This window comes from Hyperolius riggenbachi, chromosome 3 (genome assembly GCF_040937935.1).
Source record: "Hyperolius riggenbachi isolate aHypRig1 chromosome 3, aHypRig1.pri, whole genome shotgun sequence".
Lineage (NCBI taxonomy): Eukaryota > Metazoa > Chordata > Amphibia > Anura > Hyperoliidae > Hyperolius > Hyperolius riggenbachi.
The window spans coordinates 4,191,024-4,218,868 of NC_090648.1; the positions used below are offsets into that span (position 1 = coordinate 4,191,024).

The 27,845-nt window shown below is 46.0% G+C and overlaps 1 protein-coding gene across 1 annotated transcript in view; it reads left to right on the top strand.

The window, feature by feature from the left end:
- LOC137560821 (asialoglycoprotein receptor 1-like) overlaps positions 1 to 27,845 on the top strand; it is a 131,299-nt gene that overhangs the window by 22,048 nt on the left and 81,406 nt on the right. Inside the window, exons 6-7 of the mRNA XM_068271956.1 lie at positions 20,475 to 20,555; positions 20,920 to 21,071. Coding sequence (XP_068128057.1) covers positions 20,475 to 20,555; positions 20,920 to 21,071 — 233 coding nt within the window. The remainder of the gene's footprint in view (positions 1 to 20,474; positions 20,556 to 20,919; positions 21,072 to 27,845) is intronic.

Genomic DNA, 27,845 nt, shown 5'->3' on the forward strand with positions numbered 1-27,845 from the left:
TTACAGGTTCATCTCCTCTGTTACAGGTCTATCTCCTCTGTTACAGGTCTATCTTTTCTGTTACAGGTCTCTCTCCTCTGGTACAGGTCTATCTTCTCTGTTACAGGTCTATCTCCTCTGTTACAGGTCTATCTTCTCTGTTACAGGTCTGTCTCCTCTGTTACAGGTTCATCTCCTCTGTTACATGTCTATCTCCTCTGTTACAGGTCTGTCTCCTCTGTTACAGGTGTATCTTCTCTGTTACATGTCTATCTTCTCTGTTACAGGTCTATCGTCTATGTTACAGGTCTATCTCCTCTGTTACAGGTCTGTGTCATCTGTTACAGGACTGTCTCCTCTGTTACAGGTCTGTGTCCTCTGTTACAGGTCTATCTCCTCTGTTACATGTCTATCTCCTCTGTTACAGGTCTGTCTCCGCTGTTACAGGTGTATCTTCTCTGTTACATGTCTATCTTCTCTGTTATAGGTCTATCGTCTATGTTACAGGTCTATCTTCTCTGTTACAGGTATATCTCCTCTGTTACAGGTCTATCGTCTCTGTTACAGGTCTGTCTTCTCTGTTACAGGTCTATCTCCTCTGTTACAGGTCTATCTCCTCTGTTACATGTCTATCTCCTCTGTTACAGGTGTATCTTCTCTGTTACAGGTCTATCTTCTCTGTTACAGGCAGGGGCGGCGCCAGGGGGGTGCAAGGGGGTGCTCGAGCACCCCCTAGAATTGTCCAAGCACCCCCAAAGCACCCCCTGGAGTGAACTGACTTCAGGTGTCTAAAAGACGCCAAGTCAGTTCACACAGCGGCAGCACGGAGCAGCAGGCAGGGCTATGGTAAGATGGCCGCCCGGAGCCCTGCTCTGCAGACTTCGGGCGGCCATTTTCCCGTAGCCCTGCTCTCTGCATGCAGGCAGGAAGTCTCGTCGTGACGTCGGGAAGGAAGAGGATCGTGGGCGCGCGGGCGCTGCGCGCCACAAGGAGGTCATGACAGGAGGTCGGGAAAGAAGGTCTTCGGCTGTAGGTGAGTAAATGGGTTTTTCTTTTCTTTTTCAGGTGGTGCTTATTGGGGTCATATCTGCTACGGATTGTGCATATTGGGGTCATATCTGCTACGGATTGTGCATATTGGGGTCATATCTGCTACGGATTGTGCATATTGGGGTCATATCTGCTACGGATTGTGCATATTGGGGTCATATTTGCTACGGATTGTGCATATTGGGGTCATATCTGCTACGGATTGTGCATATTGGGGTCATATCTGCTACGGATTGTGCATATTGGGGTCATTTCTGCTACAGATTGTGCATATTGGGGTCATATCTGCTACCGATTGTGCATATTGGAGTCATATCTGCTACCGATTGTGCATATTGGGGTCATGTCTGCTACCGATTGTGCATATTGGGGCCATATCTGCTACCGATTGTGCATATTGGGGCCATATCTGCTACCGATTGTGCATATTGGGGCCATATCTGCTACCGATTGTGCACATTGGGGCCATATCTGCTACCGATTGTGCATATTGGGGCCATATCTGCTACCGATTGTGTATATTGGGGCCATATCTGCTACCGATTGTGCATATTGGGGCCATATCTGCTACCGATTGTGCATATTGGGGTCATTGGATGTGTTTTTTGTTAAAATCTGCTCACATTACGTGTATTTTCTTGAGAAAACCTGCACAATTATGTGAATTTTCTGGGGAAAGGGTCACCAAAACTTGGGCCCTCTGTCTTTGCGTTGCACTTTTAAAGAGAACCCGAGGTGAGAATAATATTGAGGCTGCCATATTTATCTCCTTTTAAGTAATACCAGTTGCCTGGCTGCCGTGTTGGTCCTCTGCCTCTAATTCTTTCAACCATAGACCCTGAACAAGCATGCAGCAGGTCAGGGGTTTCTGACAATATTGTCAGAACTGACAAGATTAGCTGCATGCTTGTTTCTGGTGTAATTCAGTTCACTACTACAGCCAAATAGATCAGCAGGGCTGCCAGGCAACTAGAATTGTTTAAAAGGAAATAAATATGGCAACCACCATATCACTCTCACCCTGGGTTCACTTTAAATTACAGTTAGCCCCGCCCTCATCCGGTCATGACTACGCCCATTTTTTCAGGTCTATCTTCTCTGTTACATGTCTATCTTCCCTGTTACATGTCCATCTCCTCTGTTACAGGTCTATCTCCTCTGTTACAGGTCTATTGTCTCTGTTACAGGTCTATCTTCTCTGTTACAGGTCTATCTTCCCTGTTACAGGTCTATCTTCTCTGTTACATGTCCATCTCCTCTGTTACAGGTCTATCTTCCCTGTCACAGGTCTATCTTCTCTGTTACATGTCTATCTTCTCTGTTACAGGTCTATCTCCTCTGTTACACGTCTATCTCCTCTGTTACAGGTCTATCTTCTCTGTTACAGGTGTATCTTCTCTGTTACAGTTCTTTCTTCTCTGTTACAGTTCTATCTTCTCTGTTACAGGTCTATCGTCTATGTTACAGGTCTATCTCCTCTGTTACAGGTCAATCATCCTCTCTGTTACAGGTCTATCTCCTCTGTTACAGGTCTTTCTCCTCTGTTACAGGTCTTTCTCCTCTGTTACAGGTATATCTCCTCTGTTACAGGTCTATCGTCTCTGTTACAGGTCTATCTCCTCTGTTACAGGTCTATCTTCCCTGTCACAGGTCTATCTTCTCTGTTACAGGTCTATCTCCTCTGTTACAGGTCTATCTCCTCTGTTACAGGTCTGTCTCCGCTGTTACAGGTGTATCTTCTCTGTTACAGGTCTATCTCCTCTGTTACAGGTCTATCTTTTCTGTTACAGGTCTATCTCCTCTGTTACAGGTCTATCTCCTCTGTTACAGGTCTATCTTCTCTGTTACAGGTCTATCTCCTCTGTTACAGGTCTATCTCCTCTGTTACAGGTCTATCTTCTCTGTTACAGATCTGTCTCCTCTGTTACAGGTCCATCTTCTTTGTTACAGGTCTATGGTCTCTATAACATGTCTATCTTTCCTGTTACAGATCTATCTACTCTATTACAGGTCTATCTCCTCTGTTACAGGTCCATCTCCTCTGTTACAGGTCCATCTCCTCTATTACAGGTCTATCTCCTCTGTTACAGGTCTATCTCCTCTGTTACAGGTCTGTCTCCGCTGTTACAGGTGTATCTTCTCTGTTACAGGTCTATCCCCTCTGTTACAGGTCTATCTTTTCTGTTACAGGTCTATCTCCTCTGTTACAGGTCTATCTTCTCTGTTACAGGTCTATCTCCTCTGTTACAGGTCTATCTTCTCTGTTACAGGTCTATCTTCTCTGTTACATGTCCATCTCCTCTGTTACAGGTCTATCTTCCCTGTCACAGGTCTATCTTCTCTGTTACATGTCTATCTTCTCTGTTACAGGTCTATCTCCTCTGTTACAGGTCTATCTCCTCTGTTACAGGTCTATCTTCTCTGTTACAGGTGTATCTTCTCTGTTACAGTTCTTTCTTCTCTGTTACAGTTCTATCTTCTCTGTTACAGGTCTATCGTCTATGTTACAGGTCTATCTCCTCTGTTACAGGTCAATCATCCTCTCTGTTACAGGTCTATCTCCTCTGTTACAGGTCTTTCTCCTCTGTTACAGGTCTTTCTCCTCTGTTACAGGTATATCTCCTCTGTTACAGGTCTATCGTCTCTGTTACAGGTCTATCTCCTCTGTTACAGGTCTATCTTCCCTGTCACAGGTCTATCTTCTCTGTTACAGGTCTATCTCCTCTGTTACAGGTCTATCTCCTCTGTTACAGGTCTGTCTCCGCTGTTACAGGTGTATCTTCTCTGTTACAGGTCTATCTCCTCTGTTACAGGTCTATCTTTTCTGTTACAGGTCTATCTCCTCTGTTACAGGTATATCTCCTCTGTTACAGGTCTATCTTCTCTGTTACAGGTCTATCTCCTCTGTTACAGGTCTATCTCCTCTGTTACAGGTCTATGTTCTCTGTTACAGATCTGTCTCTTCTGTTACAGGTCCATCTCCTCTATTACAGGTCTATCTCCTCTGTTACAGGTCTATCTCCTCTGTTACAGGTCTGTCTCCGCTGTTACAGGTGTATCTTCTCTGTTACAGGTCTATCCCCTCTGTTACAGGTCTATCTTTTCTGTTACAGGTCTATCTCCTCTGTTACAGGTCTATCTTCTCTGTTACAGGTCTATCTCCTCTGTTACAGGTCTATCTTCTCTGTTACAGGTCTATCTTCTCTGTTACAGGTCTATCTCCTCTGTTACAAGTCTATCTCCTCTGTTACAGGTCTATCTCCTCTGTTACAGGTCTATCTCCTCTGTTACAGGTCTATCTTCTCTGTTACAGGTCTATCTTCTCTGTTACAGGTCTATCTCCTCTGTTACAAGTCTATCTCCTCTGTTACAGGTCTGTCTCCTCTGTTACAGGTCTATCTCCTCTGTTACAGGTCTATCTTCTCTGTTACAGGTCTGTATCCTCTGTTACAGGTCCATCTTCTCTGTTACAGGTCTATAGTCTCTATTACATGTCTATCTTCCCTGTTGCAGATCTATCTCCTCTATTACAGGTCTATCTCCTCTATTACAGGTCTATCTCCTCTGTTACAGGTCTATCTCCTCTGTTACAGGTCTGTCTCCGCTGTTACAGGTCTATCTTCTCTGTTACAGGTCTATCTCCTCTGTTACAGGTCTATCTTCTCTGTTACAGGTCTATCTCCTCTGTTACAGGTCTATCTCCTCTGTTACAGGTCTGTCTCCTCTGTTACAGGTGTATCTCCTCTGTTACTGGTCTATCTCCTCTGTTACAGGTCTATCTCCTCTGTAACAGGTATATCTCCTCTGTTACAGGTATATCTCCTCTGGGACAAGGTCCTCCAGCACCCAAGGCTGAGACACCAAAGTGTGCCCCTCCATCCCTGCCACCCCAGCCGTCACACACTGATTGCTATTAGACTAAGAGGTGCCACAGGGCCCACAACCTCCCCAACACCTTAATCTCTAGTTATCTGGCTTGCAGTCACTGCCATGTATCCCCTTTTCTTATTTCTTTCTGCTTCAAACACAATTAGGAATGACAGCTGAATGAATTGTGCTCCCCTCCTACACTGCGCCCTGAGGCTGGAGCCTCTCCAGCCTATGCCTCGGCCCGGCCTTGGGTCTATCTTCTCTGTTACAGGTCTATCTCCTCTGTTACAGGTCTATCTCCTCTGTTACAGGTCTATCTTCTCTGTTACAGGTCTATCTTTTCTGTTACAGGTCTATCTTTTCTGTTACAGGTCTATCTTCTCTGTTACATGTCTATCTCCTCTGTTACAGGTCTATCTTCTCTGTTACAGGTCTATCTCCGCTGTTACAGGTCTATCTTCTCTGTTACAGGTCTATCTCATCTGTTACAGGTCTATCTTCTCTGTTACAGGTTCATCTCCTCTGTTACAGGTCTATCTCCTCTGTTACAGGTCTATCTTCTCTGTTACAGGTCTATCTTCTCTGTTACAGGTCTATCTCCTCTGTTACAGGTCTATCTTCTCTGTTACAGGTCTATCTCCTCTGTTACAGGTCTATCTCCTCTGTTACAGGTCTATCTCCTCTGTTACAGGTCTGTCTCCTCTGTTACAGGTCTGTTTTCTCTGTTACAGGTCTATCTCCTCTGTTACAGGTCTGTCTCCTCTGTTACAGGTCTGTCTCCTCTGTTACAGGTCTATCTCCTCTGTTACTGGTCTATCTCCTCTGTTACAGGTCTATCTTCTCTGTTACAGGTCTATCCCCTCTGTTACAGGTCTATCTCCTATGTTACAGGTCTATCTCCTCTGTTACAGGTCTGTCTCCGCTGTTACAGGTGTATCTTCTCTGTTACAGGTCTATCTCCTCTGTTACAGGTCTATCTTCTCTGTTACAGGTCTATCTTCTCTGTTACAGGTCTATCTCATCTGTTACAGGTCTATCTCTTCTGTTACAGGTCCATCTCCTCTGTTACAGGTCTGTCTCCTCTGTTACAGGTCCATCTCCTCTGTTACAGGTCTATCTCCTCTGTTACAGGTCCATCTCCTCTGTTACAGGTCTATCTCCTCTGTTACAGGTCCATCTCCTCTGTTACAGGTCAATCTCCTCTGTTACCGGTCTATCTCCTCTGTTACAGGTCTATCTTCTCTGTTACAGGTCTATCTTCTCTGTTACAGGTCTATCTCCTCTGTTACAGGTCCATCTCCTCTGTTACAGGTCTATCTTCTCTGTTACAGGTCTATCTTCTCTGTTACAGGTCCATCTCCTCTGTTACAGGTCTATCTCCTCTGTTACAGGTCCATCTCCTCTGTTACAGGTCTATCTTTTCTGTTACAGGTCTATCTCCTCTGTTACAGGTCCATCTCCTCTGTTACAGGTCTATCTTCTCTGTTACAGGTCTATCTTCTCTGTTACAGGTCCATCTCCTCTGTTACAGGTCTATCTTCTCTGTTACAGGTCTATCTCCTCTGTTACAAGTCTATCTCCTCCGTTACAGGTCTGTCTCCTCTGTTACAGGTCTATCTCCTCTGTTACAGGTCTATCTCCTCTGTTACAGGTCTATCTCCTCTGTTACAGGTCTGTCTCCGCTGTTACAGGTGTATTGTCTCTGTTACAGGTCTATCTCCTCTGTTGCAGGTCTATCTTCTCTGTTACAGGTCTATAGTCTCTATTACATGTCTATCTTCCCTGTTGCAGATCTATCTCCTCTATTACAGGTCTATCTCCTCTGTTACAGGTCTGTCTCCTCTGTTACAGGTCCATCTCCTCTGTTACAGGTCTATCTCCTCTGTTACAGGTCCATCTCCTCTGTTACAGGTCTATCTCCTCTGTTACAGGTCCATCTCCTCTGTTACAGGTCTATCTCCTCTGTTACAGATCTATCTACTCTATTACAGGTCTATCTCCTCTGTTACAGGTCCATCTCCTCTGTTACAGGTCCATCTCCTCTATTACAGGTCTATCTCCTCTGTTACAGGTCTATCTCCTCTGTTACAGGTCTGTCTCCGCTGTTACAGGTGTATCTTCTCTGTTACAGGTCTATCCCCTCTGTTACAGGTCTATCTTTTCTGTTACAGGTCTATCTCCTCTGTTACAGGTCTATCTTCTCTGTTACAGGTCTATCTTCTCTGTTACAGGTCTATCTCCTCTGTTACAAGTCTATCTCCTCTGTTACAGGTCTATCTCCTCTGTTACAGGTCTATCTCCTCTGTTACAGGTCTATCTTCTCTGTTACAGGGCTATCTTCTCTGTTACAGGTCTATCTCCTCTGTTACAAGTCTATCTCCTCTGTTACAGGTCTGTCTCCTCTGTTACAGGTCTATCTCCTCTGTTACAGGTCTATCTTCTCTGTTACAGGTCTGTATCCTCTGTTACAGGTCCATCTTCTCTGTTACAGGTCTATAGTCTCTATTACATGTCTATCTTCACTGTTGCAGATCTATCTCCTCTATTACAGGTCTATCTCCTCTATTACAGGTCTATCTCCTCTGTTACAGGTCTATCTTCTCTGTTACAGGTCTATCTCCTCTGTTACAGGTCTATCTCCTCTGTTACAGGTCTGTCTCCTCTGTTACAGGTGTATCTCCTCTGTTACTGGTCTATCTCCTCTGTTACAGGTCTATCTTCTCTGTTACAGGTCTATCTTCTCTGTTACAGGTCTATCTCCTCTGTTACAGGTCTATCTTCTCTGTTACAGGTCTATCTCCTCTGTTACAGGTCTAGCTCCTCTGTTACAGGTCTATCTCCTCTGTTACAGGTCTGTCTCCTCTGTTACAGGTCTGTTTTCTCTGTTACAGGTCTATCTCCTCTGTTACAGGTCTGTCTCCTCTGTTACAGGTCTGTCTCCTCTGTTACAGGTCTATCTCCTCTGTTACTGGTCTATCTCCTCTGTTACAGGTCTATCTTCTCTGTTACAGGTCTATCCCCTCTGTTACAGGTCTATCTCCTCTGTTACAGGTCTATCTCCTCTGTTACAGGTCTGTCTCCGCTGTTACAGGTGTATCTTCTCTGTTACAGGTCTATCTCCTCTGTTACAGGTCTATCTTCTCTGTTACAGGTCTATCTTCTCTGTTACAGGTCTATCTCATCTGTTACAGGTCTATCTCTTCTGTTACAGGTCCATCTCCTCTGTTACAGGTCTGTTTTCTCTGTTACAGGTCTATCTCCTCTGTTACAGGTCTGTCTCCTCTGTTACAGGTCTGTCTCCTCTGTTACAGGTCTATCTCCTCTGTTACTGGTCTATCTCCTCTGTTACAGGTCTATCTTCTCTGTTACAGGTCTATCCCCTCTGTTACAGGTCTATCTCCTCTGTTACAGGTCTATCTCCTCTGTTACAGGTCTGTCTCCGCTGTTACAGGTGTATCTTCTCTGTTACAGGTCTATCTCCTCTGTTACAGGTCTATCTTCTCTGTTACAGGTCTATCTTCTCTGTTACAGGTCTATCTCATCTGTTACAGGTCTATCTCTTCTGTTACAGGTCCATCTCCTCTGTTACAGGTCTGTCTCCTCTGTTACAGGTCCATCTCCTCTGTTACAAGTCTATCTCCTCTGTTACAGGTCCATCTCCTCTGTTACAGGTCTATCTCCTCTGTTACAGGTCCATCTCCTCTGTTACACGTCTATCTCCTCTGTTACCGGTCTATCTCCTCTGTTACAGGTCTATCTTCTCTGTTACAGGTCTATCTTCTCTGTTACAGGTCTATCTCCTCTGTTACAGGTCCATCTCCTCTGTTACAGGTCTATCTTTTCTGTTACAGGTCTATCTCCTCTGTTACAGGTCCATCTCCTCTGTTACAGGTCTATCTTCTCTGTTACAGGTCTATCTTCTCTGTTACAGGTCCATCTCCTCTGTTACAGGTCTATCTTCTCTGTTACAGGTCTATCTCCTCTGTTACAAGTCTATCTCCTCTGTTACAGGTCTGTCTCCTCTGTTACAGGTCTATCTCCTCTGTTACAGGTCTATCTCCTCTGTTACAGGTCTATCTCCTCTGTTACAGGTCTGTCTCCGCTGTTACAGGTGTATCGTCTCTGTTACAGGTCTATCTCCTCTGTTACAGGTCTATCTTCTCTGTTACAGGTCTATAGTCTCTATTACATGTCTATCTTCCCTGTTGCAGATCTATCTCCTCTATTACAGGTCTATCTCCTCTGTTACAGGTCTGTCTCCTCTGTTACAGGTCCATCTCCTCTGTTACAGGTCTATCTCCTCTGTTACAGGTCCATCTCCTCTGTTACAGGTCCATCTCCTCTGTTACAGGTCTATCTTCTCTGTTACAGGTCTATCTCATCTGTTACAGGTCTGTCTCCGCTGTTACAGGTGTATCTTCTCTGTTACAGGTCTATCCCCTCTGTTACAGGTCTATCTTTTCTGTTACAGGTCTATCTCCTCTGTTACAGGTCTATCTTCTCTGTTACAGGTCTATCTCCTCTGTTACAGGTCTATCTTCTCTGTTACAGGTCTATCTTCTCTGTTACCGGTCTATCTCCTCTGTTACAAGTCTATCTCCTCTGTTACAGGTCTATCTCCTCTGTTACAGGTCTATCTCCTCTGTTACAGGTCTATCTTCTCTGTTACAGGGCTATCTTCTCTGTTACAGGTCTATCTCCTCTGTTACAAGTCTATCTCCTCTGTTACAGGTCTGTCTCCTCTGTTACAGGTCTATCTCCTCTGTTACAGGTCTATCTTCTCTGTTACAGGTCTGTATCCTCTGTTACAGGTCCATCTTCTCTGTTACAGGTCTATAGTCTCTATTACATGTCTATCTTCCCTGTTGCAGATCTATCTCCTCTATTACAGGTCTATCTCCTCTATTACAGGTCTATCTCCTCTGTTACAGGTCTATCTTCTCTGTTACAGGTCTATCTCCTCTGTTACAGGTCTATCTCCTCTGTTACAGGTCTGTCTCCTCTGTTACAGGTGTATCTCCTCTGTTACTGGTCTATCTCCTCTGTTACAGGTCTATCTTCTCTGTTACAGGTCTATCTTCTCTGTTACAGGTCTATCTCCTCTGTTACAGGTCTATCTTCTCTGTTACAGGTCTATCTCCTCTGTTACAGGTCTAGCTCCTCTGTTACAGGTCTATCTCCTCTGTTACAGGTCTGTCTCCTCTGTTACAGGTCTGTCTTCTCTGTTACAGGTCTATCTCCTCTGTTACAGGTCTGTCTCCTCTGTTACAGGTCTGTCTCCTCTGTTACAGGTCTATCTCCTCTGTTACTGGTCTATCTCCTCTGTTACAGGTCTATCTTCTCTGTTACAGGTCTATCCCCTCTGTTACAGGTCTATCTCCTCTGTTACAGGTCTATCTCCTCTGTTACAGGTCTGTCTCCGCTGTTACAGGTGTATCTTCTCTGTTACAGGTCTATCTCCTCTGTTACAGGTCTATCTTCTCTGTTACAGGTCTATCTTCTCTGTTACAGGTCTATCTCACCTGTTACAGGTCTATCTCTTCTGTTACAGGTCCATCTCCTCTGTTACAGGTCTGTCTCCTCTGTTACAGGTCCATCTCCTCTGTTACAGGTCTATCTCCTCTGTTACAGGTCCATCTCCTCTGTTACAGGTCTATCTCCTCTGTTACAGGTCCATCTCCTCTGTTACAGGTCTATCTCCTCTGTTACCGGTCTATCTCCTCTGTTACAGGTCTATCTTCTCTGTTACAGGTCTATCTTCTCTGTTACAGGTCTATCTCCTCTGTTACAGGTCCATCTCCTCTGTTACAGGTCTATCTTCTCTGTTACAGGTCTATCTTCTCTGTTACAGGTCCATCTCCTCTGTTACAGGTCTATCTCCTCTGTTACAGGTCCATCTCCTCTGTTACAGGTCTATCTTTTCTGTTACAGGTCTATCTCCTCTGTTACAGGTCCATCTCCTCTGTTACAGGTCTATCTTCTCTGTTACAGGTCTATCTTCTCTGTTACAGGTCCATCTCCTCTGTTACAGGTCTATCTTCTCTGTTACAGGTCTATCTCCTCTGTTACAGGTCTATCTCCTCTGTTACAGGTCTATCTCCTCTGTTACAGGTCTATCTCCTCTGTTACAGGTCTGTCTCCGCTGTTACAGGTGTATCGTCTCTGTTACAGGTCTATCTCCTCTGTTACAGGTCTATCTTCTCTGTTACAGGTCTATAGTCTCTATTACATGTCTATCTTCCCTGTTGCAGATCTATCTCCTCTATTACAGGTCTATCTCCTCTGTTACAGGTCTGTCTCCTCTGTTACAGGTCCATCTCCTCTGTTACAGGTCTATCTCCTCTGTTACAGGTCCATCTCCTCTGTTACAGGTCTATCTCCTCTGTTACAGGTCCATCTCCTCTGTTACAGGTCTATCTCCTCTGTTACAGACCTATCTACTCTATTACAGGTCTATCTCCTCTGTTACAGGTCCATCTCCTCTGTTACAGGTCCATCTCCTCTATTACAGGTCTATCTCCTCTGTTACAGGTCTATCTCCTCTGTTACAGGTCTGTCTCCGCTGTTACAGGTGTATCTTCTCTGTTACAGGTCTATCCCCTCTGTTACAGGTCTATCTTTTCTGTTACAGGTCTATCTCCTCTGTTACAGGTCTATCTTCTCTGTTACAGGTCTATCTCCTCTGTTACAGGTCTATCTTCTCTGTTACAGGTCTATCTTCTCTGTTACAGGTCTATCTCCTCTGTTACAAGTCTATCTCCTCTGTTACAGGTCTATCTCCTCTGTTACAGGTCTATCTCCTCTGTTACAGGTCTATCTCCTCTGTTACAGGTCCATCTCCTCTGTTACAGGTCTATCTTTTCTGTTACAGGTCTATCTCCTCTGTTACAGGTCCATCTCCTCTGTTACAGGTCTATCTTCTCTGTTACAGGTCTATCTTCTCTGTTACAGGTCCATCTCCTCTGTTACAGGTCTATCTTCTCTGTTACAGGTCTATCTCCTCTGTTACAAGTCTATCTCCTCTGTTACAGGTCTGTCTCCTCTGTTACAGGTCTATCTCCTCTGTTACAGGTCTATCTCCTCTGTTACAGGTCTATCTCCTCTGTTACAGGTCTGTCTCCGCTGTTACAGGTGTATCGTCTCTGTTACAGGTCTATCTCCTCTGTTACAGGTCTATCTTCTCTGTTACAGGTCTATAGTCTCTATTACATGTCTATCTTCCCTGTTGCAGATCTATCTCCTCTATTACAGGTCTATCTCCTCTGTTACAGGTCTGTCTCCTCTGTTACAGGTCCATCTCCTCTGTTACAGGTCTATCTCCTCTGTTACAGGTCCATCTCCTCTGTTACAGGTCTATCTCCTCTGTTACAGGTCCATCTCCTCTGTTACAGGTCTATCTCCTCTGTTACAGATCTATCTACTCTATTACAGGTCTATCTCCTCTGTTACAGGTCCATCTCCTCTGTTACAGGTCCATCTCCTCTATTACAGGTCTATCTTCTCTGTTACAGGTCTATCTCATCTGTTACAGGTCTGTCTCCGCTGTTACAGGTGTATCTTCTCTCTTACAGGTCTATCCCCTCTGTTACAGGTCTATCTTTTCTGTTACAGGTCTATCTCCTCTGTTACAGGTCTATCTTCTCTGTTACAGGTCTATCTCCTCTGTTACAGGTCTATCTTCTCTGTTACAGGTCTATCTTCTCTGTTACAGGTCTATCTCCTCTGTTACAAGTCTATCTCCTCTGTTACAGGTCTATCTCCTCTGTTACAGGTCTATCTCCTCTGTTACAGGTCTATCTTCTCTGTTACAGGGCTATCTTCTCTGTTACAGGTCTATCTCCTCTGTTACAAGTCTATCTCCTCTGTTACAGGTCTGTCTCCTCTGTTACAGGTCTATCTCCTCTGTTACAGGTCTATCTTCTCTGTTACAGGTCTGTATCCTCTGTTACAGGTCCATCTTCTCTGTTACAGGTCTATAGTCTCTATTACATGTCTATCTTCCCTGTTGCAGATCTATCTCCTCTATTACAGGTCTATCTCCTCTATTACAGGTCTATCTCCTCTGTTACAGGTCTATCTTCTCTGTTACAGGTCTATCTCCTCTGTTACAGGTCTATCTCCTCTGTTACAGGTCTGTCTCCTCTGTTACAGGTGTATCTCCTCTGTTACTGGTCTATCTCCTCTGTTACAGGTCTATCTTCTCTGTTACAGGTCTATCTTCTCTGTTACAGGTCTATCTCCTCTGTTACAGGTCTATCTTCTCTGTTACAGGTCTATCTCCTCTGTTACAGGTCTAGCTCCTCTGTTACAGGTCTATCTCCTCTGTTACAGGTCTGTCTCCTCTGTTACAGGTCTGTTTTCTCTGTTACAGGTCTATCTCCTCTGTTACAGGTCTGTCTCCTCTGTTACAGGTCTGTCTCCTCTGTTACAGGTCTATCTCCTCTGTTACTGGTCTATCTCCTCTGTTACAGGTCTATCTTCTCTGTTACAGGTCTATCCCCTCTGTTACAGGTCTATCTCCTCTGTTACAGGTCTATCTCCTCTGTTACAGGTCTGTCTCCGCTGTTACAGGTGTATCTTCTCTGTTACAGGTCTATCTCCTCTGTTACAGGTCTATCTTCTCTGTTACAGGTCTATCTTCTATGTTACAGGTCTATCTCATCTGTTACAGGTCTATCTCTTCTGTTACAGGTCCATCTCCTCTGTTACAGGTCTGTCTCCTCTGTTACAGGTCCATCTCCTCTGTTACAGGTCTATCTCCTCTGTTACAGGTCCATCTCCTCTGTTACAGGTCTATCTCCTCTGTTACAGGTCCATCTCCTCTGTTACAGGTCTATCTCCTCTGTTACCGGTCTATCTCCTCTGTTACAGGTCTATCTTCTCTGTTACAGGTCTATCTTCTCTGTTACAGGTCTATCTCCTCTGTTACAGGTCCATCTCCTCTGTTACAGGTCTATCTTCTCTTTTACAGGTCTATCTTCTCTGTTACAGGTCCATCTCCTCTGTTACAGGTCTATCTCCTCTGTTACAGGTCCATCTCCTCTGTTACAGGTCTATCTTTTCTGTTACAGGTCTATCTCCTCTGTTACAGGTCCATCTCCTCTGTTACAGGTCTACCTTCTCTGTTACAGGTCTATCTTCTCTGTTACAGGTCCATCTCCTCTGTTACAGGTCTATCTTCTCTGTTACAGGTCTATCTCCTCTGTTACAAGTCTATCTCCTCTGTTACAGGTCTGTCTCCTCTGTTACAGGTCTATCTCCTCTGTTACAGGTCTATCTCCTCTGTTACAGGTCTATCTCCTCTGTTACAGGTCTGTCTCCGCTGTTACAGGTGTATCGTCTCTGTTACAGGTCTATCTCCTCTGTTACAGGTCTATCTTCTCTGTTACAGGTCTATAGTTTCTATTACATGTCTATCTTCCCTGTTGCAGATCTATCTCCTCTATTACAGGTCCATCTCCTCTGTTACAGGTCTGTCTCCTCTGTTACAGGTCCATCTCCTCTGTTACAGGTCTATCTCCTCTGTTACAGGTCCATCTCCTCTGTTACAGGTCTATCTCCTCTGTTACAGGTCCATCTCCTCTGTTACAGGTCTATCTCCTCTGTTACAGATCTATCTACTCTATTACAGGTCTATCTCCTCTGTTACAGGTCCATCTCCTCTGTTACAGGTCCATCTCCTCTATTACAGGTCTATCTCCTCTGTTACAGGTCTATCTCCTCTGTTACAGGTCTGTCTCCGCTGTTACAGGTGTATCTTCTCTGTTACAGGTCTATCCCCTCTGTTACAGGTCTATCTTTTCTGTTACAGGTCTATCTCCTCTGTTACAGGTCTATCTTCTCTGTTACAGGTCTATCTCCTCTGTTACAGGTCTATCTTCTCTGTTACAGGTCTATCTTCTCTGTTACAGGTCTATCTCCTCTGTTACAAGTCTATCTCCTCTGTTACAGGTCTATCTCCTCTGTTACAGGTCTATCTCCTCTGTTACAGGTCTATCCTCTCTGTTACAGGGCTATCTTCTCTGTTACAGGTCTATCTCCTCTGTTACAAGTCTATCTCCTCTGTTACAGGTCTGTCTCCTCTGTTACAGGTCTATCTCCTCTGTTACAGGTCTATCTTCTCTGTTACAGGTCTGTATCCTCTGTTACAGGTCCATCTTCTCTGTTACAGGTCTATAGTCTCTATTACATGTCTATCTTCCCTGTTGCAGATCTATCTCCTCTATTACAGGTCTATCTCCTCTATTACAGGTCTATCTCCTCTGTTACAGGTCTATCTTCTCTGTTACAGGTCTATCTCCTCTGTTACAGGTCTATCTCCTCTGTTACAGGTCCATCTCCTCTGTTACAGGTCTATCTTCTCTGTTACAGGTCTATCTTCTCTGTTACAGGTCCATCTCCTCTGTTACAGGTCTATCTCCTCTGTTACAGGTCCATCTCCTCTGTTACAGGTCTATCTTTTCTGTTACAGGTCTATCTCCTCTGTTACAGGTCCATCTCCTCTGTTACAGGTCTATCTTCTCTGTTACAGGTCTATCTTCTCTGTTACAGGTCCATCTCCTCTGTTACAGGTCTATCTTCTCTGTTACAGGTCTATCTCCTCTGTTACAAGTCTATCTCCTCTGTTACAGGTCTGTCTCCTCTGTTACAGGTCTATCTCCTCTGTTACAGGTCTATCTTCTCTGTTACAGGTCTGTATCCTCTGTTACAGGTCCATCTTCTCTGTTACAGGTCTATAGTCTCTATTACATGTCTATCTTCCCTTTTGCAGATCTATCTCCTCTATTACAGGTCTATCTCCTCTATTACAGGTCTATCTCCTCTGTTACAGGTCTATCTCCTCTTTTACAGGTCTATCTCCTCTGTTACAGGTCTATCTCCTCTGTTACAGGTCTGTCTCCGCTGTTACAGGTGTATCGTCTCTGTTACAGGTCTATCTCCTCTGTTACAGGTCTATCTTCTCTGTTACAGGTCTATCTCCTCTGTTACAGGTCTATCTCCTCTGTTACAGGTCTGTCTCCTCTGTTACAGGTGTATCTCCTCTGTTACTGGTCTATCTTCTCTGTTACAGGTCTATCTCCTCTGTAACAGGTATATCTCCTCTGTTACAGGTATATCGCCTCTGGGACAAGGTCCTCCAGCACCCAAGGCTGAGACACCAAAGTGTGCCCCTCCATCCCTGCCACCCCAGCCGTCACACACTGATTGCTATTAGACTAAGAGGTGCCACAGGGCCCACAACCTCCCCAACACCTTAATCTCTAGTTATCTGGCTTGCAGTCACTGCCATGTATCCCCTTTTCTTATTTCTTTCTGCTTCAAACACAATTAGGAATGACAGCTGAATGAATTGTGCTCCCCTCCTACACTGCGCCCTGAGGCTGGAGCCTCTCCAGCCTCTGCCTCGGCCCGGCCTTGGGTCTATCTTCTCTGTTACAGGTCTATCTCCTCTGTTACAGGTCTATCTCCTCTGTTACAGGTCTATCTCCTCTGTTACAGGTCTGTCTCCTCTGTTACAGGTGTATCTCCTCTGTTACTGGTCTATCTCCTCTGTTACAGGTCTATCTCCTCTGTAACAGGTATATCTCCTCTGTTACAGGTATATCTCCTCTGGGACAAGGTCCTCCAGCACCCAAGGCTGAGACACCAAAGTGTGCCCCTCCATCCCTGCCACCCCAGCCATCACACACTGATTGCTATTAGACTAAGAGGTGCCACAGGGCCCACAACCTCCCCAACACCTTAATCTCTAGTTATCTGGCTTGCAGTCACTGCCATGTATCCCCTTTTCTTATTTCTTTCTGCTTCAAACACAATTAGGAATGACAGCTGAATGAATTGTGCTCCCCTCCTACACTGCGCCCTGAGGCTGGAGCCTCTCCAGCCTATGCCTCGGCCCGGCCTTGGGTCTATCTTCTCTGTTACAGGTCTATCTCCTCTGTTACAGGTCTATCTCCTCTGTTACAGGTCTATCTTCTCTGTTACAGGTCTATCTTTTCTGTTACAGGTCTATCTTTTCTGTTACAGGTCTATCTTCTCTGTTACATGTCTATCTCCTCTGTTACAGGTCTATCTTCTTTGTTACAGGTCTATCTCCGCTGTTACAGGTCTATCTTCTCTGTTACAGGTCTATCTCATCTGTTACAGGTCTATCTTCTCTGTTACAGGTTCATCTCCTCTGTTACAGGTCTATCTCCTCTGTTACAGGTCTATCTTCTCTGTTACAGGTCTATCTTCTCTGTTACAGGTCTATCTCCTCTGTTACAGGTCTATCTCCTCTGTTACAGGTCTGTCTCCTCTGTTACAGGTCTGTCTCCTCTGTTACAGGTCTATCTCCTCTGTTACTGGTCTATCTCCTCTGTTACAGGTCTATCTTCTCTGTTACAGGTCTATCCCCTCTGTTACAGGTCTATCTCCTCTGTTACAGGTCTATCTCCTCTGTTACAGGTCTGTCTCCGCTGTTACAGGTGTATCTTCTCTGTTACAGGTCTATCTCCTCTGTTACAGGTCTATCTTCTCTGTTACAGGTCTATCTTCTCTGTTACAGGTCTATCTCATCTGTTACAGGTCTATCTCTTCTGTTACAGGTCCATCTCCTCTGTTACAGGTCTGTCTCCTCTGTTACAGGTCCATCTCCTCTGTTACAGGTCTATCTCCTCTGTTACAGGTCCATCTCCTCTGTTACAGGTCTATCTCCTCTGTTACAGGTCCATCTCCTCTGTTACAGGTCTATCTCCTCTGTTACCGGTCTATCTCCTCTGTTACAGGTCTATCTTCTCTGTTTCAGGTCTATCTTCTCTGTTACAGGTCTATCTCCTCTGTTACAGGTCCATCTCCTCTGTTACAGGTCTATCTTCTCTGTTACAGGTCTATCTTCTCTGTTACAGGTCCATCTCCTCTGTTACAGGTCTATCTCCTCTGTTACAGGTCCATCTCCTCTGTTACAGGTCTATCTTTTCTGTTACAGGTCTATCTCCTCTGTTACAGGTCCATCTCCTCTGTTACAGGTCTATCTTCTCTGTTACAGGTCTATCTTCTCTGTTACAGGTCCATCTCCTCTGTTACAGGTCTATCTTCTCTGTTACAGGTCTATCTCCTCTGTTACAAGTCTATCTCCTCTGTTACAGGTCTGTCTCCTCTGTTACAGGTCTATCTCCTCTGTTACAGGTCTATCTTCTCTGTTACAGGTCTGTATCCTCTGTTACAGGTCCATCTTCTCTGTTACAGGTCTATAGTCTCTATTACATGTCTATCTTCCCTGTTGCAGATCTATCTCCTCTATTACAGGTCTATCTCCTCTATTACAGGTCTATCTCCTCTGTTACAGGTCTATCTCCTCTTTTACAGGTCTATCTCCTCTGTTACAGGTCTATCTCCTCTGTTACAGGTCTGTCTCCGCTGTTACAGGTGTATCGTCTCTGTTACAGGTCTATCTCCTCTGTTACAGGTCTATCTTCTCTGTTACAGGTCTATCTCCTCTGTTACAGGTCTATCTCCTCTGTTACAGGTCTGTCTCCTCTGTTACAGGTGTATCTCCTCTGTTACTGGTCTATCTCCTCTGTTACAGGTCTATCTCCTCTGTAACAGGTATATCTCCTCTGTTACAGGTATATCTCCTCTGGGACAAGGTCCTCCAGCACCCAAGGCTGAGACACCAAAGTGTGCCCCTCCATCCCTGCCACCCCAGCCGTCACACACTGATTGCTATTAGACTAAGAGGTGCCACAGGGCCCACAACCTCCCCAACACCTTAATCTCTAGTTATCTGGCTTGCAGTCACTGCCATGTATCCCCTTTTCTTATTTCTTTCTGCTTCAAACACAATTAGGAATGACAGCTGAATGAATTGTGCTCCCCTCCTACACTGCGCCCTGAGGCTGGAGCCTCTCCAGCCTCTGCCTCGGCCCGGCCTTGGGTCTATCTTCTCTGTTACAGGTCTATCTCCTCTGTTACAGGTCTATCTCCTCTGTTACAGGTCTATCTTCTCTGTTACAGGTCTATCTTTTCTGTTACAGGTCTATCTTTTCTGTTACAGGTCTATCTTCTCTGTTACATGTCTATCTCCTCTGTTACAGGTCTATCTTCTCTGTTACAGGTCTATCTCCGCTGTTACAGGTCTATCTTCTCTGTTACAGGTCTATCTCATCTGTTACAGGTCTATCTTCTCTGTTACAGGTTCATCTCCTCTGTTACAGGTCTATCTCCTCTGTTACAGGTCTATCTTCTCTGTTACAGGTCTATCTTCTCTGTTACAGGTCTATCTCCTCTGTTACAGGTCTATCTTCTCTGTTACAGGTCTATCTCCTCTGTTACAGGTCTAGCTCCTCTGTTACAGGTCTATCTCCTCTGTTACAGGTCTGTCTCCTCTGTTACAGGTCTGTTTTCTCTGTTACAGGTCTATCTCCTCTGTTACAGGTCTGTCTCCTCTGTTACAGGTCTGTCTCCTCTGTTACAGGTCTATCTCCTCTGTTACTGGTCTATCTCCTCTGTTACAGGTCTATCTTCTCTGTTACAGGTCTATCCCCTCTGTTACAGGTCTATCTCCTCTGTTACAGGTCTATCTCCTCTGTTACAGGTCTATCTCCTCTGTTACAGGTCTATCTTCTCTGTTACAGGTCTATCTTCTCTGTTACAGGTCTATCTCATCTGTTACAGGTCTATCTCTTCTGTTACAGGTCCATCTCCTCTGTTACAGGTCTGTCTCCTCTGTTACAGGTCCATCTCCTCTGTTACAGGTCTATCTCCTCTGTTACAGGTCCATCTCCTCTGTTACAGGTCTATCTCCTCTGTTACAGGTCCATCTCCTCTGTTACAGGTCTATCTCCTCTGTTACCGGTCTATCTCCTCTGTTACAGGTCTATCTTCTCTGTTACAGGTCTATCTTCTCTGTTACAGGTCTATCTCCTCTGTTACAGGTCCATCTCCTCTGTTACAGGTCTATCTTCTCTGTTACAGGTCTATCTTCTCTGTTACAGGTCCATCTCCTCTGTTACAGGTCTATCTCCTCTGTTACAGGTCCATCTCCTCTGTTACAGGTCTATCTTTTCTGTTACAGGTCTATCTCCTCTGTTACAGGTCCATCTCCTCTGTTACAGGTCTATCTTCTCTGTTACAGGTCTATCTTCTCTGTTACAGGTCTATCTTCTCTGTTACAGGTCTATCTTCTCTGTTACAGGTCCATCTCCTCTGTTACAGGTCTATCTCCTCTGTTACAGGTCCATCTCCTCTGTTACAGGTCTATCTTTTCTGTTACAGGTCTATCTCCTCTGTTACAGGTCCATCTCCTCTGTTACAGGTCTATCTCCTCTGTTACAGATCTATCTCCTCTGTTACAGGTCTATCTCCTCTGTTACAGGTCCATCTCCTCTGTTACAGGTCTATCTCCTCTGTTACAGGTCCATCTCCTCTGTTACAGGTCTATCTTTTCTGTTACAGGTCTATCTCCTCTGTTACAGGTCCATCTCCTCTGTTACAGGTCTATCTCCTCTGTTACAGATCTATCTCCTCTGTTACAGGTCTATCTCCTCTGTTACAGGTCCATCTCCTCTGTTACAGGTCTGTCTCCTCTGTTACAGGTGCCGTGCAGAGCAAAGTGGATCGGGTCCTCACTACCCTCAGTAGACTCTCAGAACGGGTGAAGAAGCTGCAAGTAAATGGTGAGCTTTCCAGATGCAATTTCTGAGTTCAGTAACGCCAGAGAGAGCTGAAAGGCGAAGATGGGAACCAAACACAATAAATGTTGTCCTTTTTTTCATAGTAAGAAAAGGCCAAATAAGCTTGTTCTGCATCATTTTCTGAAATGCTCCTATGCTATTCTTTCTTCTCCGTCTCAGAGGCTCTATTTTCCCAGCAGGTGTTCACAGATTAATCCTCATGTATTTTGTTTTCGGAGATTTCTTGCCTGATTGGGTTTATTCTTTTCCTCTCCTTCCAGAATGTCGATATCTGGTTGTTCCTCTTCTCCACCTTGTCCTCCTCGTTGCTTTGGCCAGGTTGATGGTATTGTTTTTGCTCCTACAGGCTCTGAGGACTTCACTTGTAAACCTGGATGGAAGGCCTTCCAGTTAAGCTGCTACTTCTACTCTTCAGCGGGAAAGTCATGGACAGAATCGAAGAGGACTTGTGAGACCATGAATTCCCACTTGGTTGTCATCAACAGTGAGGAAGAGCAGGTTGGTGAAGGATATGGTGTTGTCTTTGGTGAAATGAGTGCCATACAGTATAGTGAATTCTACAGATTTTCATGTTAAGGGACTTTTGCTCCTTTAGTATCTTTAAGTTCTCATCCCAGAAGACTCTTGGCAGGCAAAGACGACCATTGAGGGTAGCTACATAAAAGCTGGCAGAAAATGCTCCAATGTTGAGAAATCAGAGTGTAGAGGGGTGAAGATGTTTGACCCCAGTGCGGAAGGACATGTGGTTTTATCACTACAAATTAGGTTGTTTTCTTACAGAACAAAGCGGGAAAAAAGTGTCTTCTATTCAATCCTCCTCCATGCAGGACTCCTGACCTCTGTTCTGAGACCTTTCCTCATAGCCCACTTACAATACCAACACTAGTTATGCTGTCACTGGCGTAACAATAGGGGGGGAGTAGCATGAGGGGAGAGCATTGCGCATCGGAGGGGAGGGGTCTCACCATGGGCTCTCCTCCCAGCGCGCTCCCCTCCAGCATCCATTACAGTGCAGCAGGGGCGGACAGCGGACAGCAACACATACCTTTATTGGAGGTCTCTGATCCCTAAGAGCCTCACTCTACTTCCTGTTGGCCAGAGAGAGGGGGAAAAAACTATCGAGGCACCAGCTCAGGATGCGGCATGGATGGCCACCGCCATTACACTTCTCCCTCCCTCCCTCCTAATATGCCCCCCAGTATCCCCTTCCCCCCGCAGAGTAAAATGGGCGGCGGAGCGGGCAGTAAGTCTTACCACTGCCTCTCCGCTGCGTACCGAGATCTCATCTGGTCTTCTTGCTTCCTGTGACTTCACAGGAAGCAGGAAGATCAGATGAGATCCTGGTACGCAGCGGGATGTGACGTCACAGGAAGTAGGAAGATCAGATGAGATCCCGGTACGCAGCGGGATGTGACTTCACAGGAAGTAGGAAGATCAGATGAGATCCCGGTACGCCGCGGAGAGGCAGTGGTAAACTGCCTGCTCCGCTGCCCATTTTAATCTGCGGGGGGAAGGGGACACTAGGGGGCATTTTAGGAGGGAGAAGTGTAATGGCGGCGAGCGGCGGCCATCCATGCCGCATCCCGGGCTGGTGCCTCGATCGTTTTTTTCCCCCTCTCTCCCCAGAGGCCGGGACCTGGGGGGAGGGCAGCACGGGACGGCCCCCTGAAATCGGTACCGTCCCGCCGAAAACGGGGCGGTTGGGGGCCCTGGTGTGCAGAAGTTTATTTTGAATTTGCTGTTTTGCTTGCCACACCCCTTCCAGCATCTCCCCATTAAATCTATAAGTGTTTAACCTCTTGAGGACTGCAGTGTTCAACCCCCCTAGTGACCAGGCCATTTTATGTAAAATGGGACACTGCAGCTTTAAGGCCAAGCTGCAGGGCCGCACAACATAGCACACGAGTGATTCCCCCGTCCCTTTTCTCCCCACCAACAGAGCTCTCTGTTGGTGGGGTCTGATCTCTCACCCGGTCTTTATTTTTTTTAATATAAATATTATTGTTCATTATTTTTTAATAAATTGTACTATTTTTTTTTTAATTTCTATTACCCTAGGCCGCCAGCCAATCACTGTGATCAGCTGTCATAGGCTTCAGCCTATGACAGCCGTTCACCTCTGATCCCCTGGAGGGGACAGCCGTGTCACACAGCGGTCCCCAGTACAGCGCTGCAGCAGATCGCAGCGCTGTACCAGTAATTAGAGGGCGGTTTCGCTGTCTAATAGTCTCCCGGAGACTGAAGGAGGGGCGAAGCTCCGCCCCCCGAGCAGGAGTTCCGCGCGCAGCCTGCGCACGATCTCCTGCAAACTGCTGCCCCAGGGCAAACTGAGTGAATATATTGGAAAGATCCTATTGGCAGTCCCTTATATTACATAGAAATGGTAAGATTGGATGAAAACGAGTGTTTTATTAGTGGCCACCCTAACAATCCAAGTACTAACAGGCAATCTTATGTAAGCCTTCCCCACACAGCTACAGATATCTGCCACCACATGTTTTATACTGGAGACTTGCACACAATTCAGCAGTGCGGCTGTGTTTGGTGACCCTCTTCCTGAGCGAGGTCTGTGACACTCACTGCCGGGCTCCTGGCTGAGGGCCACAGCTTCAAACAGAAGATTTCCATAGCAGCGCCACAGAGGCAGAGTTCTTCTCTATACTCGGAGCACAGAGAAATGCTTCAATTACTTTATTAACAATAAAAGAAAAGATCAATATCACAGAAAGAATAAACCTCTAGCAAATAAACAAAATAAGCCCCAGTATAAGATAATAAATGGGATTAAATGAAGAACAAGGAAACATACGTCTCTATTCTGTGTGGTTCCAGTAAAAGTGCAAATAGCTGCAATCGTCTCGTAGTTAGAGTTCCTAAGGCCCCTGCAAAGGCAGATTACAGCAGAAGATGGCAGCAGCGAGGTCTGAGTGCCTAACAGAACCAGGGAGGGATTCATATTCCCAGCCAGTCACAGCAAGGCTTGGGCTGAGCCAGGGGCGGTCAGCTTCCAGAAACCTACCATTTATTGGTCAGCAAAGTGTCCTGGTATCCACACTGCTCTGTCTGCAGGAAGGTTGATGGGACACTCTGGTTCTGCCATGTAGTCTGTTTATGAAAAGCCTCTGAAGTTCAGCTTCCTCTTCTCTCTCTGGTTAGAGGGTCTCTGAAGTTCAGCTTCCTCTTCTCTCTCTGGTTAGAGGGCCTCTGAAGTTCAGCTTCCTCTTCACTCTTTGGTTAGAGGGTCTCTGAAGTTCAGCTTCCTCTTCTCTCTCTGGTTAGAGGGTCTCTGAAGTTCAGCTTCCTCTTCTCTCTCTGGTTAGAGGGTCTCTGAGGTTCAGCTTCCTCTTCTCTCTCTGGTCAGAGGGTCTCTGAGGTTCAGCTTCCTCTTCTCTCTCTGGTCAGAGGGTCTCTGAAGTTCAGCTTCCTCTTCTCTCTCTGGTTAGAGGGTCTCTGAAGTTCAGCTTCCTCTTCTCTCTCTGGTTAGAGGGTCTCTGAAGTTCAGCTTCCTCTTCTCTCTCTGGTTAGAGGGTCTCTGAGGTTCAGCTTCCTCTTCTCTCTCTGGTTAGAGGGTCTCTGAAGTTCAGCTTCCTCTTCTCTCTCTGGTTAGAGGGCCTCTGAGGTTCAGCTTCCTCTTCTCTCTCTGGTCAGAGGGTCTCTGAAGTTCAGCTTCCTCTTCTCTCTCTGGTTAGAGGGTCTCTGAAGTTCAGCTTCCTCTTCTCTCTCTGGTTAGAGGGTCTCTGAAGTTCAGCTTCCTCTTCTCTCTCTGGTTAGAGGGTCTCTGAGGTTCAGCTTCCTCTTCACTCTTTGGTTAGAGGGTCTCTGAAGTTCAGCTTCCTCTTCTCTCTCTGGTTAGAGGGCCTGTGAAGTGCAGCTTCCTCTTCTCTCTCTGGTTAGAGGGTCTGTGAAGTTCAGCTTCCTCTTCTCTCTCTGGTTAGAGGGTCTCTGAAGTTCAGCTTCCTCTTCTCTCTCTGGTTAGAGGGTCTCTGAAGTTCAGCTTCCTCTTCTCTCTCTGGTTAGAGGGTCTGTGAAGTTCAGCTTCCTCTTCTCTCTCTGGTTAGAGGGTCTCTGAAGTTCAGTTTCCTCTTCTCTCTCTGGTTAGAGGGTCTCTGAAGTTCAGCTTCCTCTTCTCTCTCTGGTTAGAGGGTCTGTGAAGTTCAGCTTCCTCTTCTCTCTCTGGTTAGAGGGCCTCTGAAGTTCAGCTTCCTCTTCTCTCTCTGGTTAGAGGGTCTCTGAAGTTCAGTTTCCTCTTCTCTCTCTGGTTAGAGGGTCTCTGAAGTTCAGCTTCCTCTTCTCTCTCTGGTTAGAGGGTCTCTGAAGTTCAGCTTCCTCTTCTCTCTCTGGTTAGAGGGTCTCTGAAGTTCAGTTTCCTCTTCTCTCTCTGGTTAGAGGGTCTCTGAAGTTCAGTTTCCTCTTCTCTCTCTGGTTAGAGGGTCTCTGAAGTTCAGCTTCCTCTTCTCTCTCTGGTTAGAGGGTCTCTGAAGTTCAGCTTCCTCTTCTCTCTCTGGTTAGAGGGTCTCTGAAGTTCAGCTTCCTCTTCTCTCTCTGGTTAGAGGGCCTCTGAAGTTCAGCTTCCTCTTCTCTCTCTGGTTAGAGGGCCTCTGAAGTTCAGCTTCCTCTTCTCTCTCTGGTTAGAGGGTCTGTGAAGTTCAGCTTCCTCTTCTCTCTCTGGTTAGAGGGTCTCTGAAGTTCAGTTTCCTCTTCTCTCTCTGGTTAGAGGGTCTCTGAAGTTCAGTTTCCTCTTCTCTCTCTGGTTAGAGGGTCTCTGAAGTTCAGCTTCCTCTTCTCTCTCTGGTTAGAGGGTCTCTGAAGTTCAGCTTCCTCTTCTCTCTCTGGTTAGAGGGTCTCTGAAGTTCAGCTTCCTCTTCTCTCTCTGGTTAGAGGGCCTCTGAAGTTCAGCTTCCTCTTCTCTCTCTGGTTAGAGGGTCTCTGAAGTTCAGCTTCCTCTTCTCTCTCTGGTTAGAGGGTCTCTGAAGTTCAGCTTCCTCTTCTCTCTCTGGTTAGAGGGTCTGTGAAGTTCAGCTTCCTCTTCTCTCTCTGGTTAGAGGGTCTGTGAAGTTCAGCTTCCTCTTCTCTCTCTGGTTAGAGGGTCTCTGAAGTTCAGCTTCCTCTTCTCTCTCTGGTTAGAGGGTCTCTGAAGTTCAGCTTCCTCTTCTCTCTCTGGTTAGAGGGTCTCTGAAGTTCAGCTTCCTCTTCTCTCTCTGGTTAGAGGGTCTCTGAAGTTCAGCTTCCTCTTCTCTCTCTGGTTAGAGGGTCTGTGAAGTTCAGCTTCCTCTTCTCTCTCTGGTTAGAGGGTCTCTAAAGTTCAGCTTCCTCTTCTCTCTTTGGTTAGAGGGTCTCTGAAGTTCAGCTTCCTCTTCTCTCTTTGGTTAGAGGGTCTCTAAAGTTCAGCTTCCTCTTCTCTCTCTGGTTAGAGGGTCTCTGAAGTTCAGCTTCCTCTTCTCTCTCTGGTTAGAGGGTCTGTGAAGTTCAGCTTCCTCTTCTCTCTCTGGTTAGAGGGTCTCTAAAGTTCAGCTTCCTCTTCTCTCTCTGGTTAGAGGGTCTCTGAAGTTCAGCTTCCTCTTCTCTCTCTGGTTAGAGGGTCTGTGAAGTTCAGCTTCCTCTTCTCTCTCTCTGGTTAGAGGGTCTCTGAAGTTCAGCTTCCTCTTCTCTCTCTGGTTAGAGGGTCTCTAAAGTTCAGCTTCCTCTTCTCTCTCTGGTTAGAGGGTCTCTGAAGTTCAGCTTCCTCTTCTCTCTCTGGTCAGAGGGTCTCTGAAGTTCAGCTTCCTCTTCTCTCTCTGGTTAGAGGGTCTGTGAAGTTCAGCTTCCTCTTCTCTCTCTGGTTAGAGGGTCTCTGAAGTTCAGCTTCCTCTTCTCTCTCTGGTTAGAGGGTCTCTGAAGTTCAGCTTCCTCTTCTCTCTCTGGTTAGAGGGTCTCTGAAGTTCAGCTTCCTCTTCTCTCTCTGGTTAGAGGGTCTGTGAAGTTCAGCTTCCTCTTCTCTCTCTGGTTAGAGGGTCTCTAAAGTTCAGCTTCCTCTTCTCTCTTTGGTTAGAGGGTCTCTGAAGTTCAGCTTCCTCTTCTCTCTTTGGTTAGAGGGTCTCTAAAGTTCAGCTTCCTCTTCTCTCTCTGGTTAGAGGGTCTCTGAAGTTCAGCTTCCTCTTCTCTCTCTGGTTAGAGGGTCTGTGAAGTTCAGCTTCCTCTTCTCTCTCTGGTTAGAGGGTCTCTAAAGTTCAGCTTCCTCTTCTCTCTCTGGTTAGAGGGTCTCTGAAGTTCAGCTTCCTCTTCTCTCTCTGGTTAGAGGGTCTGTGAAGTTCAGCTTCCTCTTCTCTCTCTGGTTAGAGGGTCTCTGAAGTTCAGCTTCCTCTTCTCTCTCTGGTTAGAGGGTCTGTGAAGTTCAGCTTCCTCTTCTCTCTCTGGTTAGAGGGTCTGTGAAGTTCAGCTTCCTCTTCTCTCTCTGGTTAGAGGGTCTCTGAAGTTCAGCTTCCTCTTCTCTCTCTGGTTAGAGGGTCTGTGAAGTTCAGCTTCCTCTTCTCTCTCTGGTTAGAGGGTCTCTGAAGTTCAGCTTCCTCTTCTCTCTCTGGTTAGAGGGTCTCTGAAGTTCAGCTTCCTCTTCTCTCTCTGGTTAGAGGGTCTGTGAAGTTCAGCTTCCTCTTCTCTCTCTGGTTAGAGGGTCTCTAAAGTTCAGCTTCCTCTTCTCTCTTTGGTTAGAGGGTCTCTGAAGTTCAGCTTCCTCTTCTCTCTTTGGTTAGAGGGTCTCTAAAGTTCAGCTTCCTCTTCTCTCTCTGGTTAGAGGGTCTCTGAAGTTCAGCTTCCTCTTCTCTCTCTGGTTAGAGGGTCTGTGAAGTTCAGCTTCCTCTTCTCTCTCTGGTTAGAGGGTCTCTAAAGTTCAGCTTCCTCTTCTCTCTCTGGTTAGAGGGTCTCTGAAGTTCAGCTTCCTCTTCTCTCTCTGGTTAGAGGGTCTGTGAAGTTCAGCTTCCTCTTCTCTCTCTCTGGTTAGAGGGTCTCTGAAGTTCAGCTTCCTCTTCTCTCTCTGGTTAGAGGGTCTCTAAAGTTCAGCTTCCTCTTCTCTCTCTGGTTAGAGGGTCTCTGAAGTTCAGCTTCCTCTTCTCTCTCTGGTCAGAGGGTCTCTGAAGTTCAGCTTCCTCTTCTCTCTCTGGTTAGAGGGTCTGTGAAGTTCAGCTTCCTCTTCTCTCTCTGGTTAGAGGGTCTCTGAAGTTCAGCTTCCTCTTCTCTCTCTGGTTAGAGGGTCTCTGAAGTTCAGCTTCCTCTTCTCTCTCTGGTTAGAGGGTCTCTGAA